This window comes from Amblyomma mixtum, chromosome 2 (assembly GCF_055824585.1).
Source record: "Amblyomma mixtum isolate Tamu chromosome 2, ASM5582458v1, whole genome shotgun sequence".
Lineage (NCBI taxonomy): Eukaryota > Metazoa > Arthropoda > Arachnida > Ixodida > Ixodidae > Amblyomma > Amblyomma mixtum.
The window spans coordinates 39483004-39504195 of record NC_143013.1 but is presented as its reverse complement, the minus strand read 5'-3'; the positions used below and the strand labels follow the sequence as shown (position 1 = coordinate 39504195).

Here is a 21192-nt window from a genome sequence, read left to right as displayed (position 1 = left end):
AATCGGTAGATTTAGCAGAGTGGCTAGACGCAATAGCGCAGACGTCCACAGGATTACCATACGCCGGCTACGCACGCGCAATGGCCTCACCTGGCCCCGCCCCCGTCACTGCGCGTACGCAGCCGGCATCCAGTAATCCGGTATACGTCTACGCTATTACGTCTCGCCGCTCTGCTATATCCCTATATCAACTCTACGACCGTCGCGTTATTATAAGTGAATAAGTATAAGTAATTATAAGTAGTTGTGCGTGCTCCGCAGTGAAGGTCAGGGTCGTGTCTTTTGACGCATACATGATTAAACTCCACAAGTTCCAGCGTCGCTGCGCTGCTTCGCACGGTTATTCGTTTTGTACGAATATTCGCACAAATAGCGCGTATTATTCGTAAAAATATTCGCTTTGTATTCGATTCTGCTTTTAGCAACGTCATTCGTATTCAATTAAACTTTAGAAGTTAAACTTTTCGAAAAGTGCTGTTCGCGCGCCTTATTAGCGGCTATATGGCGTTCTGCTGCTGAGCTCAAGGTCACGGGATTGAAACGCGGCCCCCGCTGCCTCATTTAATGGAGGCGAAACGCAAAAACTCCCGAGTGTTGTGCCATGTTAGTGCACGCTGAAGAACCGCAGTTCTATTTCCGCAGTACACAACCGCAGGTCTATTTGCACAGTACACATAGGCAAAGAGATTGCAAATAGTGCACATTAACACATCAAGACGAGCTTGTTTGTCTGCGAGCCCGTCTTGTAGTGAGCACTAAATAGCTTGTGGCACCTCTTGTTAGTCCCTGTCGGTCACTACAGAGTCCGCGGCGGTGGCTCGCGCGTCGCATCAACCTCCCGCACACGTCTCTGACATGCCGAACGAGGAGCGGCCAGTCTATCCTTTATCACGACGGGGCAGGGACAGGGGACTCAAAGGCACTTGGGTTCCGTACTTGTTTCTGTATGCTGACAATTTGCTGGGATGCTCCTCGCACGCGTTGAATTTTCGAGTGTCTGTGCGCCACTAACAATGTGCCTTCGGTCATGAGCGTCCCAGTCATGGCGCAGTCACACCAGATGCGAGATAACTCAGGTGTGAACTTCTTGTGTCCATATATAGATGGCAGCACTTGCGCACCACTAAAATGAGGTAAATTATATTCCACTCCAGGTGTGTAAATCCCATCGCGACACGAATGTGTGCGTCGTCATTTGTAGTTTGCACCTGGTTACACCCGAGAATATGGTTACTGCGCAGTGGAAGGTTGCATATAAATTTAGTCTTTCCAATGTTTGTTTCTTGTATAACTACTTTACTTATCACGACGGTCTTTGTAACCTTTCTGGGTAACCGTTACTGATTTGTATGCATAGAACGACTGTAATAAACATTGCGTCATAATACAGTATTTTTCATCCATGCGATGCACGCACACACAGCACAGAATACACTTGATGTTCCACTTTAATCACATAGCAATATCATGCATAACAATGCATAACCACGACAAACAATGCAAAACTAAGGTAAACAATGAAAAACAATGGCCGCACATTGCTAGTGCACCTAATTCCGATTTGGACTAACTACGCAAATCATCCGCCATTTTTTGTTTCAGTGGTCCCTCAGAGTTAGAACGGTTGGGCCGCTTTCGGGTGATATAGCAAATTTGTTGCAAATTGAAAAGTGCCATTCTGAACATGTGTCTTTTGCTGCTCTTTGCAGAACTGCGGCTAGCCCGGTCTTGGCTGACCATGTCGACGGCAGAGATGGACTTGGCGTCGGGAATATGGCTGATGCTGTTCGTACAGAAGAACGTACCCGCCTGGCCTGTGCGCGAGCTTATGGACACCCTCAGTGCACTTCTAGACGACAAACAACTGGCCCCGTTTCTCGCGCCAGGGGCCGAGAAGAAGTTTCGCCGTTTTGTACGTGAAATGCCCGCCCACTTCCACTACGACGCCCAGAAGGACACGGTCGCCTTGGTCAAGGACTCGCCGAGCATAGCCGCGGATCAGTGGCTGGTCAGGTACCTGGCACAGCAGATCCAAGCGTCGGAAGGTGTCCTCGAGTTTGGGACAGAAACCTCAGCCAAATTCCAGTCCGCTGTCCCCATGGTCATGGCGGACCACTTAGAACTCGTGTACGGCGGCAACCTGAACGTCTTCTTCAGGATCCACCCGAGAGACTTCACTGTTGACGAGAGCGGAACTCGCGTGCGGCTGACTCCCAGCTTTCACGAGGAGAGCATAGCGACATTCGCCAAGGAAGAAAACTTGGTCCTTTTCTTCATTGATCTTCTGCAAAAAATCGGGGCGACGAATGAGAAGCCGTGTAAAGTGCACACACTGACGAAGTACCTCCCGTTCATGCAGAGCGCCAAGAGAAACCTTCTGCAAGAGGGATACCGCGCCAACCTGAATGTGTTTTTTCTCCTTAACCCTGCACATTTTGCTACTACGAAAGCCGAGAAGGGATCTGTATTTCTCAAGAACCACGATCCGGACTACGGGCTAGCCTTATTTCTGAAACAGCAGGTCCGTATTCAAAGTACATGCAGTTCCGGGCACTCGGCCAAGGTCTCTTTGATGGTTCTGGCCTCAAGAGCAAAATACTCTCCATCGCCGATCGCTCGCCATTTATTTGGCGTTAAGTCGGTGGGAAAAAAACTGAGAGATATAGCCCAGCGGCATCCCGCTATGTTCCAGGTAGATGAGCAAGGCAAGAAGCTGTGGCTTAGAGAAGAGCGCCCGCCTAGGCCGAAAGGTCAGTGGAATGCGGACGCTGAACTCTTGTCAGTAGCCTACTTCATCGACGTCCTCAAACACACAGATGCTACATCGCCATCACGGGCAATTTGCTTCAACTACATCGTCCGCGCGGCTAGCGCAGCTCCACCTAGTTGTAAAGAATACCTGAAGAGCGTATACCCCGCTCTGGAAGTCATTGGCCTGTTCCACCTTTATCCTGGGATCTTCGACCTGTCGTCGGTGAACCGAGTCTGTTTCAAGACTACAGAGAAGGCACCAGGCACAAAGACGGCGCCTGCAGACACCGGAACGGAGTCGAATGATGGCTGCGCTAAGAAGCAAGCGGTCCTGTTCGCAGCAAAGCTGCTCAAGTATGTCCCCGACTTGAACCCCGATCTCTTGTCCTTGTGCGTGGAGAGTGCGTCTCTAGCGGTCCGCAATTACTGCATGGCGACAGTGAAGGGTCGTCCGCAGTCTGTGATCGAAAGCGGCAGGGCAGCGTTGTCGTCTGCGGAACGGACCCAGCTTTCGAACCAAACTCAGGCAAGCGCCAGTGCGAAGAAGACCTCCGAAGCCTCGACACAAACAGCGGCTGAACCAACGCCCCTGTCAGTTACGAGTGAGCCTGAAAAGCAGGGAGGCGCCAGTGAGGAAAAAAAGACCGTGCCAGACGTAAGTCAGAAAGCTAACATACCAGGGGTCTTGGCAAGCAAGACCGCCTAGAAGAAAGCTGATAAGGCGTCTGTTGCCAATGAGAACGTGGCTCAAAAAGTATCGGTCATGAGTGCGTCTCCAGGGAGCTGCAGCTCGAAGGCCGCATCTGGAACAAAGAACCTCTAAAGGCAGAGCAACAAATTGCGCTTTTCGAGCAGGCCAAAGCAGTAGGAGGCCAAAGTAATGAAGGTGAATTGTTGGCAGTTCTAGAGCGGATAGCAAAACTGTCGCCGGAGAATCTCGAGGCTGAAGGAAGTGCCAAGAAATTGCCAAAAACCTTTAAAAAAGGCGAAATTGAGAATACCACGAAGGCAGTAAGCAAAATCACGGAGGAAGTGTCTAAGGTGACCATATATAAAGCGGAATACCTTTGAAGCGGACGATGTTCCGGGATTACGAGGATAAAATGGCGACCGAACTTCACTTTGACTTGCGTCTTGCATCATTCCTCTGTACTTCACGTGCATTGCCTTTTAAGCATGAATATCGTCGTACATCGCTGAGACAATTTATTCTATATGGGTCATTTATTGAATACCATCGCCCTCTTCTAAAATGTGCTACGTGCTGTGTAAGCACACTCGTTAATAGTGGTTGAAATTAAATGGGTAAGTCAGGACTGCGGTTGCCCATGCCTTCAATTCACTTATTTCGTTGTATATCTAAAGGTTACTCGATCGAATACCTTCCTCAGAAACCGCATTTTAATGGATGTGAAATGCAAAGCTTTCTTCTCTGTGTACTTTAACTCCTGGTTAAATTGACCTAGACTGACATGTCATCAGTACTGTTCCCACTTCGAGTTATTGATCAATTTGCTCTCGCCCTACCATAAGCTTGCCGTCCCGGTTAGCATAATTTGTAGAGCTGCTCCTCCAGTGAAGCTATGGTCCCGAGTTGGAACCACGGACCAGGACGAATTTTCTTTTGAATATGAAGTTTCTGAGAAAACTGTATAGCTTTCCTTTGTAGCGGTATGGCGGCGCTTCCGTGACTAACTGCAGGTGGTCGAAGTTAACCAGAAGCCGTCCATTACGCTACCCCTCATAGCCTGGGCGCAGCTTGGCGCCGTTAATTGCGGAACGCCAACCAATTTAGTTACTTACGTTACAAGCTGCCTGCCTTACTTCGTTATGAGCGAGCCTGCTGGGAAATGATCAATTTGCCAGCTGGTAGCAGTGGCCAAATGCAGTCGGTCAGCCTGCGAATCCGAGTTGCGCATGGGCGTGATTGTTCAGAGAATGCTGCATTACATCAACAGTAATGAGTATCATTTTGCGCTTTTTATATGGCGCGAGAGACGCCGTGGCGTTGGTAGACTTTTAACCGAATTACACCTTTAGGTTCCAGCTAGTAACAACAACACGCAGGGTCAAAACTGCTTTCGAGGTTTTTAGTGGACACTGACCTTCTCGGACAATGGTAGGAGATACTTTTACTTCCTATTAAGTGACACTCCCAGGCAAAACAATTGTCGACAGATTTAATGCAAGACTTATCTCGCCTGTATGTAAACACCGCCACCATTACCAAAGAAAGGTGAGTAGAACTTCAAAAAAAAAAAAAACATCTAGCCTCGGTTGCTGTGGGGGAAGGCTGTTCCAATTGTCAGTAGGGCATGTGAAACAAGGCCTGCTTCAGATAATTCCATGTAGATGCATGCAGGACAGTGTCCCACGTATTCGGAAATGTGGCTTATGTGCAGTATGGTTCCTAATACGTGCACCGGGAGCCTCGCGGTGTTAAGTTTCCGGAGCTGGTTATTTGACTCTTGCCTCCTCTGTTCTTCAGCAAGAATGCCAGCCAAGTCGCGCCGAATCTTCCGCAATAAATTGAATGTTTTTGGCGCTTAAGAGATCCCGTTTCTCTAATACTAGAGACGTTATGTTGAAAAGCATGGCACTCCGAATGCATGGAGGAGCAATCCGACAGCAAGTGTAGCAATGACTCATATATGGCGTTTGATAATCTCAGATTTGTCTTAAAGCATTCGTGCACTCGTCTTGTTGAGGAGTTAATTTTATTTCCGGCGAAACCTTTTGTATTGTTTGTGCATACCGTTTAAGACATATCGGCGGAACAAAAGGCGCTCGTATGCACTTGAGAGAAGAAATTTAGTTATAAATTAATTAGCGGTGATAGGCGAATACCACGAATTGGTCCATGTATTTTGTTGTCAAACGCATCATTTGAAAAAAAAAAAAAACAAAAAAAAACGGAACGAAAACGAGGTGCCGATGGTCGTTTTAAGAATTCTTGTCTCTCCTAGAACACAATTTGCTGCGAATAAACTCCCGGCGTTAACTCTGCCATCAAATGAGCCATGCCTCCATTTTTATTTGTATACAGTCAGAGTGCGCAACTCCAGCCGCAAATGAGGAGCGCCGTAGTATATATACATATACAGGGTGTCCCAGCTAAAAGAAACCAAGCTTTTAAAAGATACGAAGTGCCCTAGCCACGTGAGACCAACTGAGGGTTGTTGCCAGTCGCGTGTCCTAGTGTGCGGTATATTTTTTATTGTGCAAACGTAATTAATTAGCAGAGACTGATTAGGTAACTTTTTAATTATTGCCTTTAGGTAGAAAGTGTCAATGCAGGAATTGTAGATCCCATAGAAAAATAACCGGTTGCGGTGTTTCCAGCCAAGTACCACTGATACAGCTTTTTTTATTTGCCTTAAAAGAAAGCCCGCGAAATACAAAAAGAACCACGTGATAAGGAAGCAGTTTCAGCGCTCCCAAACGACCGGTCAAGCAACGACATCTGCTTATGTTTGCAACGCGGCCCCGAACACGGTTCGGCGTTTGAGGTGGTGGCGAGATATGTGTCATGAAAAATTAGCGGGCGCTGCTTTTCAAGGAAGTGAAGGGCGGCTCGCATGGAGCGCTTTTTCACGCCAAACCTCGCCTCGAGTGATAGGCATGTGGCCGTGCCGCCGAACTTGCACCGTCACGCGCTGAAGGACCTAGCGCCCATGCGAGAGTTGCTGGCGTATATCTCGCAACCATCGCAAAACGCCGAACCCCGTTCGGGACAGCGTTGCAAAGATAAGCGAATGTCGTTGTTTCATCGGTCGTCTGGGGGCGCTGAAACTGCTTCCCTATCACGTGGTTCTTTTTGTATTTCGCGGGCTTTTTTTTAAGGCAAATAAAAGAAGCTGTATCAGTGGTACTTGGTTGGAAACACCGCAACCGGTAATTTTTTTATGGGATCTACAATTCCTGCATTGACACTTTATTCCTAAAGGCAATAATTAAAAAGTTAGCTAATCAGTCTTTGCTAATTAATTACGTTTGCACAATTAAAAAAATACCGCAGACTAGGACACGCGACTGGCAACAACCCTCAGTTGGTCTCACGGGGCTAGGACACCATCTTTTTTAAAAGCTTGGTTACTTTTAGCTGGGACACCCTGTATATAGCCGAACTTGATTCATTCGAACAGTATGGCGTCATGGTAACTGCGGCAGTTACTAGGAATGGCTAAAGCGATAATGTCATTTTTCAAGGAATGACTGAAAGTAACAACTTTTTAGAGGTATTAGCGCTGCAGCCGTTAAGATATACAATAAAGTAAATTCGGTTGTCCTCGGACGTTATTCCTCGGGTTCTGTAAAAACGGCAAAAATAAATAAATAAGTAAATAATTGCAGTGATGCAAGCAATTTTTGTGTGAAATCTATCACAAAACTAGCGTTTTTAACCCATTAAACTGTAACGGACGCTAAAGCAATTAGAAAAAAGGCCAAAATACTTCAAGAAAGAACTATCCTCTATATGGATCAAAAGAGCATGAACTCTTTCAGACAAATCCGATGGGGCTGAGCTTAAATGCAGTTTAACGAACTGACAGTGCGAAATTTGGCATCCAAAGCTTAAAAAAAAAAAATAAAGCATCTGAACCAGCGCTTCTATCACTGCTTTGGAAGCCTGCAAAGAGGCAGCGTATTATACCAGGAAGAAAAAGGAGGCTCGTAAGGCTGAAGGTGATAAGCTCGAGCCGCTAACGTCTGGGTAAGACAGAAAGCCAAGAGGAAAGCTGACGTCTCTTGCGAGGACTTGGTGTCGCTAATGGATGGATGGAATAAACTTTAATGTCCGACGGATAAGGTGATCTACCCACCCCCCGACACGCAATAAAATGTGTGCCATCACTGTGTCGGCAGGGAGCGGCAACCCTACGGCCGCATCTGTAATGAAGAAACTGTATTCATTCCTGCAATGTGGCGTTGCCGTGCCCACTTTATACACGCGAAGAAGTTGAACGGCAGTGCATAACGACTACTTCACTAGAATTCTTTTCTTTCTTGAGACAAAACTTTACCCGGAATAAAGTCCTGGCGTTTGGTGTTGCTAAACGCGGCTACCAAATGAGGCATGCCTCTGATTTTTATTAAAGAAGAGCGACGGGCTAGTTCGTGCTTTTGATTCACTGGCTGAAACATGATAACTAGCGCTAAAAAACACAAGGGAGAGCGAAAAGATACCGACGGGACACACGCCAGTGTGTACCAGTGTGTCCAAATTAGAACAGAGCTGCCGGAATGCGGGACTACCAGGTACAAATGAGCATCGAGGCAGTTTTGCTGTTTTGAACGCATTTATCTCTTTTCTTTTCCCCATGTAATACAGCCGAGCCCACTTACAAGGGTGACAGTTATAACGAACTCTCGCTTATTACGAGCGACGGTGGTGTTACCATCAGAATGTACATGTATTGGTGCTATGACACTGTGTCTAAGATAAAACGAAAAGCCCTGGCCGCACCACTCGGTTATAACGAACAAGGAGGCGGCGTAAACTCGCCCCCGAAGTCGAAAAACGGGCTCTTCCCGCCAGCTCCGGTGATGTACCCCAAAGAAAGTGTCACCCCCCCCCTTCCCCCCCCCCCAAAAAAAAAAAACAATAAAAGAAAAGTTGGTTTTGAAACTGCAGTTAAACGCTGGCCAAGCGCGCCCAGAAATGCTACAAGGTCAATAGGTGAAATCGTGTGCACCGGCTGGGCAAAGCGTTTCAAGTGCTAACAAAAAACGCACAAGAATTTTTATAAATTTAGCTGAGCGCCTGGATTTTTCACAATGAACGTATACCAACTTGCTCAGCTTTCTGCCCTGTTGCAACTTATTTCTAGTACAGTGAGCCCTTTTCTGTCCATTAATTTTATAAAAATTTCAAGTGGAAGCAGAAGCATGCATAAGAGCGACAGCGGGTGAGCGTTGAAAGCGAAGCTATACTGCACAAAGCCAGTGATCAAGTAATGAGACCAATACGAGAAGTTTGGATACCTGCCAACTGGAGGTACGCCTGCTGGTCCACCCGGTCACGTGGCATGCGTCACATCCGCTGCTGCTGCGTGGAGGCAGCGCGCGCAGAGGGCAGACAGCCCTCGTCATCCTTGTGCGCCGCTGTCGAGACTGAGTGTGCGTGCGAAAGTCAATGGAAACTGAAATCAGACAGTAGCTGATGGTTTTCGCGTAAAGCGCTACAGTTCCCGCGTGATTTGCAGGTCTATCAGGCTACACCTCCGCGCAAAGGCTGCTTCACCTGCCTAAGAAAAAAGTAACAGCGGCGAGGTGTCGCTTTATTCGGCGTCTAATGCGCTGCTCAAGCGTTGTACACAAGGGTGGCGCGTACTGTATACATCCTGCGCGCACATGCGCTGCAGTCGCTTCGTCGCTGCATCCTTATACTTTGTCGAGGACGGAAGACAAGGCTGCCGGCCTACCAGTTGTCGTGAACACAAGAGCTATCGGTGCTCTCGCATCGCTAAAGCGGCTCGTCCGCAGGAAGCACCTCGGCCAGGAACACATGACTGCGTTGGAGAACTTAGAAAGCGGCTTGATATGACCTGCTTTGAAGGAAAAGACCTGCACAACGGTCTTTTTGAAGAAATAAACGCCACTTTTGTCTTACTGTATGTTTTGGCTGTAATAGGGCACGCCCCTTAATACAAACTTCGGATACAACGAACACAGTCCGAGTGACGATGAGGTCCGTTACAGACGGGCTCGAGTGTATATGCTGGAACACCAAGACCAAAATTTATTCTTTCTTTAATAGTGCGGTGCCTGGACAACACCCTCTGATATCGGAATTCCTAGATAGGGAACGGTATGTTTTTAAGAAAGTTTCAAAGTAGCGACTTCGGGCGCGTATTCGCTTGAAAGGTAGAAACGTAAAACAAAGGAAATTTGCACCGCATGTCTTCCCACATTGCTGTTCAACTTTATGCGCAATAAAAAGTTACAGGGTGCACGAATAGTACTTTTTCAAAACCGATTCGAATTTCGAATCAAGTATTTTTACAACTAAGTCATATTTGGATAACAATTAATTGTGCGAAACAGCGAAGGGTTAGTGGCGGCCCAGCCGTGCGTCGCTATAACTTATGGAGTTAAAGCTACACCTGTCAAACAACTCAAAACTGCTCTCCACTAGGGGCTATTCAACACAGCCTCACTATGTTAAATTATGGCCGTCGTGTTGCACGAGTAGGAAAATGATCATTTTCTTCTCATGACAATAAAAAAATAACTAGCTCCACAATTCAGAAGATGACAGGAGTGAGGGCTATGTATGAGCCATGACATCCGAGATCGGGAATGAGGGCACGTTTTACTAAACGTACGTGAACACTGCAAAGTGGCCCAATTTCGGAGGCTATACGTGAGCATTATCAACATCGACACAGAAACGTTTCCGTGCCGCTGAGCAGAGCCCTTCATCCCTCGCAGACGAATCATGGCAGCAAGCTGTGCGGCATCGAAGTAGCCGCTATTTATGAAACTGTTGTCGAAGAAAGCTAAAGCGTGCCTTATTCGAACCATTCGCGCCCATTATTCGATATCTACTTGGAAAATTGAGAGTATATTCGATTGGTTTCGAATAACTTTGAACTGGCACTTTTCAGTTCGTTCAGCGAATTCAATAGGACGATATCTGATTCGCCATTCGAATATTCGCACACCCCTAGTGAAAACTCGTATTAATGTATCAATAACCTGAATTTTTTTACGATGTCTGCTATTCTTTGAAAGGACACCAATACCAACTGTATCATAATTTTTTTTTTCTTCTGTATCCGATAGCTTGGCATTTCGTGTCTTTGTCCTTGTCCAGCAGCGAAAGATGCATTTATTGCTAAGAGAGTTGTACTCGAAGTTGAAAAAGTTTTTCCCACGGCACTGATTCAAACTGGGGACTCTCTAAGATTTAACACCCGCAAAGTGATGTAACGTGGACTCAGTGAATGCCGGCGGAGATCGGTGCAGCCTTTAGTCGGATACAACCCAATAACGAAGCGGCAAATGCTCCTCAAATGAGGTCCTTCAGCCAATGGCGTCGACCGATTATCGTGACGCCGCGGTTAATCCGATCAAGCCGTGGTTATTCCTCAGTCATCTGCCACCCCCTACGATTTCACTCGTAGGTTCAAAGGGATCGGTCAAAGGGGAGAAAAGGAGAATCGGTGAAGAGGGACAATCGGTCGACCCCATTGGCTGGAGAGGCCCCATTTAGGGGGCATCTGCCACTTCGTTCTTGAGTTTATCCGACTGTAGCAGCAGCCGAAATGAAGACTACCGCAGGCCGGACGGTAGCGACAGTAGCCGCCGGTATACCGTCGCTTCGTTAACGTTTGCACCAGCGTTACGATTGATCCCGTTCAGCGACTTCAGCGACTTCAACGACTTCAGCTCCACAGCTCGTGCGATGCTTTTGAGGGCTGCGGCGGGCGGGACTGGCTGGATAGTCCGAGTGCCGAAGCGTCGGCAGCAAACCAAGCTACCTGTGCGGCAACTGTCACCGTCGAGTCGTCGTCACAATTGATGAGACACTGGCACCTGCAGACGCGTTTAAATTCTATAATAATAGTCCTCGTAGTACTGGTTATGCAGCCCAGAACCTTGGCGCATTGACGAAGAGAACACGCGAGTGGTGTGTTGCTAATGTGGAGGCTCAAGAAACATTACCTAGCAACAAGTGTGTTCCTCGTCGCAGGCGTGAGCCGAAGCATGAACTTCATCCGAAGAGCACTGTGAGGGGCATTTGGAGTGCTTGGAGTTCCTCTGCTGCTCCGAACTTACAAATCGACGCGCATTTAAAAACGAAACTGCGCGTGCAGGCAAAGCAGAGCCGGCATAGCCGCGAAGCACAAAGAGAAGAAAAGAAACGAAACTCACTTGGCCGCCCCACCGCCAACTATAGGGTTCTTTTGGCTTCCAACATTCAGATTGCCTTTTTTTCCGTCTTTCTTGCGTGATAAAAGCGCACTAGCTTTTTCAAAACAAAACTTACTTCAAGAGTCAACCGCATAAACTTTCGTTTGTCAGCCTCAGAGATTCGCGTTTAGCACACATCTTCAGTGAAATAAATACGCTTGATAGCTCAGCGTCGTTCTGTGTGCCTCTGTGTCTGCGCCCTCGCTCTGTTTAATTTGTTCGAAAAAGGTAACTATCCTACGTAAAACAAAATGGTATAAATTCTTTCATACGAGTCTGGGATGGCCTAGAACCTATCTGGAACGTTTTAAAAAGATGAAACGGCCGAATGGTAACGCTCTGTTTAGGGTGATGAAAAACTTGGACAGGAAAAGTACGTTGTCCAGACCCTATCAAGTATCATACCATCATGTCATCAATTATTTTCTTTTTCAGCCACAGCGTGCATCGACAGCGCCATCAATTCGCTAGAAATGTGGCGCCACCAAATGAGTTGAAAGAGAAATGCTACTCCATCACCGTGCATTTCGCGCCTTTCGGCAGTCACAGTCTTGGCTCGTTGTTTACAAAGCGAGGCCGCAATAATATAACACGGATTTGCAATAACATCGCGGGAACACACCAGTGAAACGCGTTGGTATGTTAAAGTTATACGCCGCAGAGCCTCCCAACTGCAACAGCGACAGTGTTTCGCGCCCGGCGCACGCTGCAGACCGGCTGCCAAAGGTAAGCGTTCGCTTTTGAGCAATGCATATGTGTGGGACTGTAAAGCTTTAATTATCTCAACAGTGGCTTTGGAACCGCCTTCATCGCGTCGTGCGCTAATGCCATTGCAAAGGCAGACTACTCGCACCGAGTCGGGCGGTCGCATGCACGGCCATCCGGAGTGTGTGTGTTCGGTGCTTGGAGAGAGAAACACATTCCTTCAAGGCATGTGATTTTTTCAACATTATATTTCATTACTACAAGATCATATGGCATTCGAAAGGAAGGTTTTCATGCGGTAGAACTTGCAGTGTGAAGTTTTCCTGCAGGAGTTTTGGCCCTGGACAGCGCATGTACTAACACGCCGCAGCGGCTCACTGGCGGTGACGTTCGGCTGCTCAGCGGTTGTTGGCGGGCTCGGCCCTGCCGCGGCAGCCGCATTTTGATGGACGCCCAATGCGAAAAATGCACGCGTGCTGTGTCAAAATATCAGTGCACGTTAAAGAACCCCGTATGTCCAAAGAGCGAAGGTTTGGGCTAGTAGGTGTTTGTAATTAACATTTGGATTACTGCACGCTCCCGGCAGCACCATGCTAAGAGGCTTGAGACAAACCTAACAAACAATTGTTGAGCACCGTCCTCTGCACATAGCAGGTGCGTTAGGTGTAATAGCTGCGGTCCACCAGTGACCCAGTTGGTCTCTAGAATACGTACCCGAGTACGACGTAACGCTAACAGTACGGACCATCGTTTGTCGCGCCTCAAACGAAATGGTTTTGATTGATTGTAAAACTTTTTATTCGTCGGAAAGAGCTTGGCGCTAAGAGGTCGCGCTTTTCGGTGCTGCTTTCTTGATATCAAAGGAACAAATAGGAGCATGTTCGCCCAAATAGGCGACATCTGGAGCTACCGAGAGATGGGACTGAGGGGCTTTACCAGCATTAAACTTCGGAGAAGGGTGCCTCGTTACTTGGAGCCGCCATTCTGGGGAGCTTACTGGGGATCGCTGTCATGGGCGAGGGGGGATGAGAGGGTGTGCAGGCCAGCATGCGTGCCGGCGTGCTCCGTTTCTCCTCATGCCGATATAGGCGGAGGAAAACCAGAGTACTTTCTGCGTTGTGAACAGTGTGCGCCCAATCTGAAATGTTCCCAGCAGTAGCAGCACGTACTTTGAACATCCCGCGTTTGGCTCATATCGCGCACTGCCGTGGACATAGCTTGCTCGATACGGCGCTGCCGCAGTCCCGCGTAGCGGGCACGAGCAGCCAACTTGCTGCGTAGTTTCCTCAAGGTGCCCCCCCCCCCCCCCCCCCCCTCTTTTTTTCTCTCCCGCGGAATAGAAAGAGGGAGTTCAAAACAGCGTTACATCTTGTAAGAAATTATGCTGTTCCGACTTTCGTTGTAATCATCTGCAGTTCTCAAATTAAACTTCATCTACCTGCGGTGTTTTAATATTTGACTCGTTCAGAATAAACGATTCATGAGTCGCATATAAACAAATTGATATACTTATGTGAGAGGTGGAGGCCAAGTAAGTGGCCTCCACCTCTCACCAAGTAAGTAGTGTGCGCCAAGAGGCCAAGTAAGTAGTGTGCGTGGCCAAGTAAGAGCTTGGCCACGCACACTAGCGTGGCCAAGAGCTGTTACGATGAGGCGCAGCTCGTTTCTGCTCTTTACTCAGTGAGCATTTCTAGTGCGCTTGCACCACTTGCTAGCATAGAATCAATGGTCGCTGTCGGTTTTAGCCTGCATCAGCCGGCACCCCAGGCCTGGCACCACTGGGGTTCGAACCCCTGGCCTCGTGCACGCGAGGCGATGCGATAGCTCTACGCCATCGGTGGGATCACGTTTTTGCGAAAAGGCTTGCAATGAAGTTGACAACGGCTCAGCGAGCGATGGAGAGGGAAACGATAGCGGTAATGCTAAAGGGCAGAGGGAGAGAACAGCCGGTTAGGGAACAAACGCAAGTTAAATGATGCCTTAAGTGAAATCAAAAGTAAAAAATAGACAAGGACAGCAGTGTTTACATATGCCATTTTCCCTTTTTCAGGGAGTTGAGTATATTTGGCGAAGCGGGAATGTTTACGGAGTTTAGGGGAATTTTCAGAATTGAAATTATCTGAATTTTTCAAATTGACGGAGTTTTCAAGCTGCAGATGCGGGGAAAGGGGCTTGAAATAAGGACTTTTGGCGTCTAATTGAGGGAATTTTCGGTTATACCGCATGGAACATCACTGATGTAACACAGAAAACGACCTATGGTCCCTTTGTGTAGTATAGTTACTTTTTTTTTTTTTTAAGAAAGGAAAACGTAGCAGGGGACGGTAGAAAGTGAGATGGGAAGGGGAGATTAGTAAATGTGCGGGTATGGGGCGGCCGCCGCGGGCACAAGACATGGTTAACTGGACATTATTCAGTTACTGGGATACGCCTTTGTCCTTTGTCTCTGCAAGGCTGACGGTGAAATGAAAAAATGAAGATTGGTTTTTGAGGAAAGGAAATGGCGCAGTATCTTCCTTTCATCTCGGTGGACACCAGAACCGCGCCGTAAGGAAAGGGATAAAGGAGGGAGTGAAAGAAGAAAGGAAGAAAGAGGTGCCGCAGTGGAGGGCTCCGGAATAATTTCGACCACCTGGAGATCGTTAACGTGCACTGACATTGCACAGCACAAGGGCACCTTTTGCGTTTCACCTCCATCGAAACGCGGCCGCCCCGACCGGGTTAGAATCCAGGAACTCCGGTTCAGTAGCCGAGCGTCATAACCACTGAGCCAGTGATAGTTGCGAATACGACAGAACATGTACAACGCCTTGCACAGAGCGGCTGCCATCAACACTGCAGTTTAATTCATCAAAAACTGAGTTCGTATGAACGCCGAGAGAAGAGACTAGCACATCGTATGCGTTTGAAATGCGTATGCAAACATATAGATGCATATAATATCAAAATTATTACAAGAGGTGTCAGCAGTTTTGAGACCAAGGAAAAAACATTGAGAAATGTTATTTATTTTTACAGCGATAGCTCCACTAGATGCTAAAGTCAATCTTTGTGTTGGTGCGATCCTTACTTTGACTGACCTTGGTAAACCGCTTAGTCAAGTTAAACGTCAGATTTACAACAATAATTGACCGTGCCTGACATGATGGCGATCTCCAAATCTGGCTCAGGCTATTGTTAAAAATTTGGCTCGGGTCAACTCCTAAATTTGACCTTGGCCGATTTGGACCAAAATCGATGTCCAACCATAACTGAGCGTGCCCGACACGATGACGACCTCCAAATTTGGTCCGCGTGGCCGCGCTTGCTTCATTATTCATGGAAGAAGAGGAGTCGGGACCGTCTGTCTAGCTATGCCAGAGCTATCACTCGACCTCTGGGTATAGCCGTGTTCAAACCCTAACTTTTCAACGCGATAACGTTAAAAGGCCCAGTTGCGCCGAAAATCCGGCATAGGCGTTGTGAACAATAAATAGGGTGGCTCAGGCAGCCACCTCCGGAGAAGCAATCTAGGTGGGTCACGTGACCTTGTGGCGACATCACTACCTACCCACCGGATTGTGAGCAAACTAACCACCCTAGCAGGCGTCAGTTAAATGAATGGTTGACAGCGAGAGGTTGCTCGGGAAGAGCAACTTTGGTCTCACAAGTGGCAGCACCCGCCATCGCAGGGTAGTGGCGCATCCATTAACCGCTGCACCATTGCTCAAGAGAAGATTTCCAGGGATCTATGAATTTAAAGTTGAGAAAAGTCAATTCCGCATATACGGGCGTTAAAACCCCTTAACCGCCAATTTAACTCCCGGAAAACGTACCAAAATGACCAATTTTTTTAAGTTGTCAAAATTTTTCCACGGAATTCTGATTCTGGAAATATATTACATCATTGATTTATGGTTAAAATAAGCACAAAAAAAACATAAGTTGTTGTTGAGGGCGGCTTTCCCGCAGTGTATGCCGTGGTCATGGGTCACAACGTACTGAAATTCGATTTGATGCAAAAAACATTAACACACTGAAAAGTGCGCAGCTGTAACAGCTTGAAAATTGCAGATGTAGCCGCTTGAAGATTCACACAGTAGAAATAATTTGAGGTTAAATCTTTGAAGTCTGAGCTGAAGATATAGCTTCCATGCTAATCTTCCCTTGAAAACAAGAGACTGTCATCAACGGACACATCCTGTTCTAGCACATCGGCAGCAAGGAAGGCCTTATTCAGCCTTGCGATAACGGGCCACAGGTTCCACGGCCTGGGGTGCGAATGCATCGGTAGCTTCATCCGCAGCTCTCAAGTTGCTGAGATGCAGGCAGCGCATCAACGCGCTGAAGGGGTTCTCGGTCTTCCTGAACACTGGTGTCTCCAAAACTTCCTTTTTTGACCAGTGCATTTCAAGTTGAGGTTTGCGAACAATACCCTGCAATATTATTAATGGAAAGACCATCATCTCATCGCGGTTTACTGGTTTCCATGCAGTACGTAACGGTTCGTCTCCGTCACGATTAGGTCAGTGATGCCCCAGTCAAAAAATACATGAACCAGCCGAGAATATCGTTCTCGACGGGGCTGCCGCAAGGTTCCGGGCAGTGAAGAACAGGGAAAGTTCGAAGGCGCAGGTGGCTTTTACATGCTGCCACAGACGTGCACTACTCGGCGCGTCACCGTTGTCGTCCTCTCCGTCGCCGTCATCTGAAGCAATATCGAGCTCAAACACAGTCTGAGTCAATTTCAGACACAAATTCCATGTCGTCAGCAATGCTGCTTTCTGTACTGCTCCAAGAAGAACCTCTTTTTGCGCGAGCATCGCCGTCACCCATATCAGGCACCCATGTCAGCTCCATGTGGCGGGGCGGGTGTGCGGCGAGGGAGTTCAGTGTGCGAAGTGCAGGGACGTGAACTCTCCCGCGGTAAAAATTTAGTAGTATATAAATTTAGAGAGCATACATGGTCTGTTCTGAAAGTAGTAGGACTGGTTTTTTCCTGGGCGAACGGGCGGACGAGAGGTGGTCTGCGCGTGCAGGATTGTTGAAGGGGGATATTGGGAAAGCTGGGGAAAATCGGCAGTCGGCTCTCGGCCGTTAAAGAGAGGAGGTCGCTTGTACTGTGAACCCCTGTCGAAACGTCTCGTCACGCAGAATCGTCGAGCGTTTACTTGATCAGCGATACGCGATGAAATTTTCAGTAACTCTTGGTAAAACGGGCAAAGAGACTCACAACATGATTAAGGAGGCCTACGGTGACGCTTCCATGGGTAGATCAGGTGTTTTTCAGTGGCACAAGCTTTTCCAAGAAGGTAAGGAAAGAGTGGAGGAAGACGACCGCTCCAGACGCCCTTCGACCAGCGAGACCAACGAAAATGTGTAGCGAGGGAAACATTTACTTAACAGTGATCGTAGAATGAGTATCAGAATGATTGCTGATGACTTGAGCATTCCTCAAAACCAAGTTTTTGGGATCGTGACAGAAAACTTATCCATGAGGAAAGAGTGGGCGAAGTTGGTGCCGGGAGTGTTGTCAGAGGAGGAGAAGGCCAACCGGTAGGATCTTCTTCGTCATCTGAATGAGGACCCCGATTTTTTGTCCAGCACAAGGCGGCAACGCTGTCTCAGCCCCCCTACAGCCTCGACATGGCCCTGCCAGACTTTTTTCTATTCCCGAGAATAAAATCGACGCTCGAGGGGCAACATCACGGATCGGTAGAGGTGGTTCCACAGGCCGTGACGAGGGAGCTAAACAGCATTCCGGTCCAGGCGTTCCTGGAGGCGTAAGAAAACTGTAAAACTCATTGGCAGCAGCGTGTAGGTGCGGAAGGGTGCTACCTTGAAAAATTGTAATCGTTTGTACTATTCTCTTGAATAAATTTTGTTTAAAAAAATGAGTCCTACTACTTTCAGAACAGACCATGTATATCGGGCCTCCGTGCGTGTGATGGCTAGGGCAATGGCGGCCTCTTCGGCCTCCTCCGAAGTGGCAGTAGGGGCTATGTGAAGGGTGGCATTCGGTTGGAGGGAGGGTTTTGTGATGGCTACAACCGCGTCCTCCTCACCTGTGCATGCGGCATCCACCCAAACGGCATACGGCTCCGTGCCATAGTGTTTGTGGAGCGCCCGAGCGCGAGCTCTGCGTCGGGGTTCGTGGTAGGTGGGGTGCATTTTTTGGGGAGATGTTTAATAAGTAGTTCGTGGCGCGGGGAATGTGGCGGTGGTGGTGGTGAAAAATTTTTAATACTCGAAGAGAGTTTGAGGGTCAGAAAACACCGCTGCATGGTCGGTATCCTTAGTCCGGGACACCGCACGACGAGGCCCCGTCTCGCGCCCGCTTTACTAGAGCCCTTTGGGACTCCAATGTGGAGCAATTGAGGAGGGCAGTCTCCCATGCCTCTCGGGTGGGGGTGGGGGAAGGGGGAAGGTGAGGATTCTTAGTACATGCCCACACCATGTATAAGATATCGCAGATCTCTCCACAGTGCGTGCAGCGCCCATCTGTGTTCGGATCAAAGTGTTTTGATCTACATATATGGCAGGACAGAGAAAGTTCCTGTCTGCAGGCGCCGCTGAGTTCGCTCCTCCGCCTTACTCAGCCCCTTGGCAAGTGCCGGGTAGAGGCGGTGGCTGTCGCAATAATGAATTAGGATTTCGCGGAACCGCAGAAGCGGTTTATGAGTTTCTGAGCCGTGGGATCCGTGGCTGGTAGGCGGAGACCGAGGGTGTGTAGGATGTGTCTGCCGGTGGTGGTTCTCGCGAGACGTATGTATTGTGTCTGTCGGTGGGCCTCGATAAGCTCCTCTATCGCATTGTGGAGGCCTATAGTTGGAGGAATTTTTCGGATGAGGTATTTAGGGGTAGGTGTAGTGCTGTCTAATGGCGCATGCCGTCAGACATCTGCGTACCGCCGGTGGGATCCGAACCCACAACCTCCACCTTGTCGCGTACGGTGCTCTACCGACTGCGCGGCGCTGTCTCTATTTTTGAGACAGTTGTTCATACTGCGGCGAAAGCATTATAGTGTGCCATCGTGAGCGTTCAACATCGACGCAGGTTGCGCGCTGAGAGATGAAACGCGAAGACACTCCTTCGTAAGCTTGTTTGAAAAATGCTGAATCCACAAAGGTCCGAGTGTAACACTCGGACATTAGGTTCGAATACATTTCTCGAGCTAGCCTCCAACCTGACTAAGAGACGTATGCTATATGCAACGAGAAATCGTATGACACCACCCGCTACCGTTTACGACGAAGGGTTGCGTCGCAATTTTAATATGAAAATTGTTTTTTTTTTTTTTAGGAAATGGAATGGCTTGTGTAAGCTATATGCAACGAGCAATCGTATGACACCCGGAACGTTGTGCGACAAACGGTTGCTCACAATTTTGGTACGAATGTAGTCGGGAAAACTTGCGCCACATTTAGGTCAGCCAGTGATGGTATATACAGGGTGTCCCAGCTGACTTGGACCAATATTAAAAAAAAACGCAAGCGTTCTTCAGTACTGAAAGCGTGTGGATGTTGTTAGGATTTATCTAAAGTCATAGTACCATTTTTTTTCGCCCGTCCTATTTGAATAATTAGTCGAGATAAATAAATAACATTTTTAAATATAGCTTGAAAGGTTCAGGCGTCAATAGGAAAGTTGTGGAGCTCCACAAATATTGCCCAACCCAGACACTTCCAACGAGATAGACTTAGCGTGGCCGTTTTTATTCGGGGAAAACGAAAGCCCGCGGAGTTTAAAAAATACCACGTGACAGCGCGCTCCGTGCGCCCGGATGCGCCGCGATTACAGCGCTCTCATCCGTGCTTTATAAAAAATGTCACTCGCTTTGCGCCTTTCGTGCTGCCCAAGACAGAGCTTTGTCTTGTGCTTGGTTCCAAGATAAGCGCTAGTGGGTTCGGGCCAGAGTTGAAAGAAAGCGCGCCTCCCGTTTTTTAGCGTAATTCACACGACGTTATCAAGCTTGTTATGCGTCTTTGCTTGTTGGGATCTTGCTCCCAAATTCGAACTCATGAGATTGTCATCGTTCCTCCGCATGCATTCTACTAACGTGAGAGCGCAATTATCGCCGCAGAAACGGCAGCCGCGCTTTCTTTCAATTGCCGCCCGAACCCACTGGCGCTTATCTTAGAACCAAGCACAAGACAAAGCTCTGTCTTGGGCAGCACGAAAGGCGCGAAGCGCGTGACGTTTTAGAGCGCAGCTCTTTGGCGTCCGTTCCTGGGTTTCGCGTCGTCGTCGGCGTCGGCCTCGTAACCAGCTCCGCCCCCCTTTCATCCCCCCAGCGTTATCGGCGTCAGCGGCATCCGTCAGTCGCTGCTATCTCTTCCCTCCTCCCTTTATCGTGTTGTCCGCTTGCTGCGCGCGCTTCTGCCCCCATCGTTTGCCGCTGGGTGTACACGCCGCCCCCTCCCCCCTCTTCCTGCGAGTCTCCGGTTGTCAAAGCGCCGGCTCGAACTTAATTCCTTTCTTCGCTCCTCCTCCAATGCAACCCCTGTGCGGTGGCAATCAGAGAGCCAGATCGGTGGCGGCGGATCTGTATATGTGCACCGCCCGAGCCGAAATTGCGAATACGTGTGAAAAATAATTTTAAAAAAATTCTGTGATAGCGCATACATGTGTTGCTCGATTTCTTTGCCTCAATCTATCGAAAAGGTGAAACAGCTTATTTGCTGCGCTCAAATTTCGCATTAGGAAGTAACGTAATCGTCGGTAATTTTTTTACAAAGCATGGATGAGGGCGTTGTAATCGCGACGCATTCGGGCGCACGGAGCGCGCTGTGACGTGGTATTTTTTAAACTCCGCGCGCTTTCGTTTTTCCCGATTAA

The 21192-nt window shown here is 48.3% G+C and overlaps 1 protein-coding gene across 1 annotated transcript; it reads left to right on the top strand.

Annotated features, from left to right (window-relative positions):
• Positions 1 to 1042: 1042 nt before the first annotated feature.
• On the top strand, positions 1043 to 4003 carry LOC149359044 (uncharacterized). The gene is made up of 2 exons (XM_089567607.1): positions 1043 to 1076; positions 1710 to 4003. Exons 1-2 carry the CDS (start codon positions 1043 to 1045, stop codon positions 3455 to 3457), a joined length of 1782 nt encoding a protein of 593 aa, XP_089423733.1. The 3' UTR covers positions 3458 to 4003.
• Positions 4004 to 21192: the final 17189 nt, after the last annotated feature.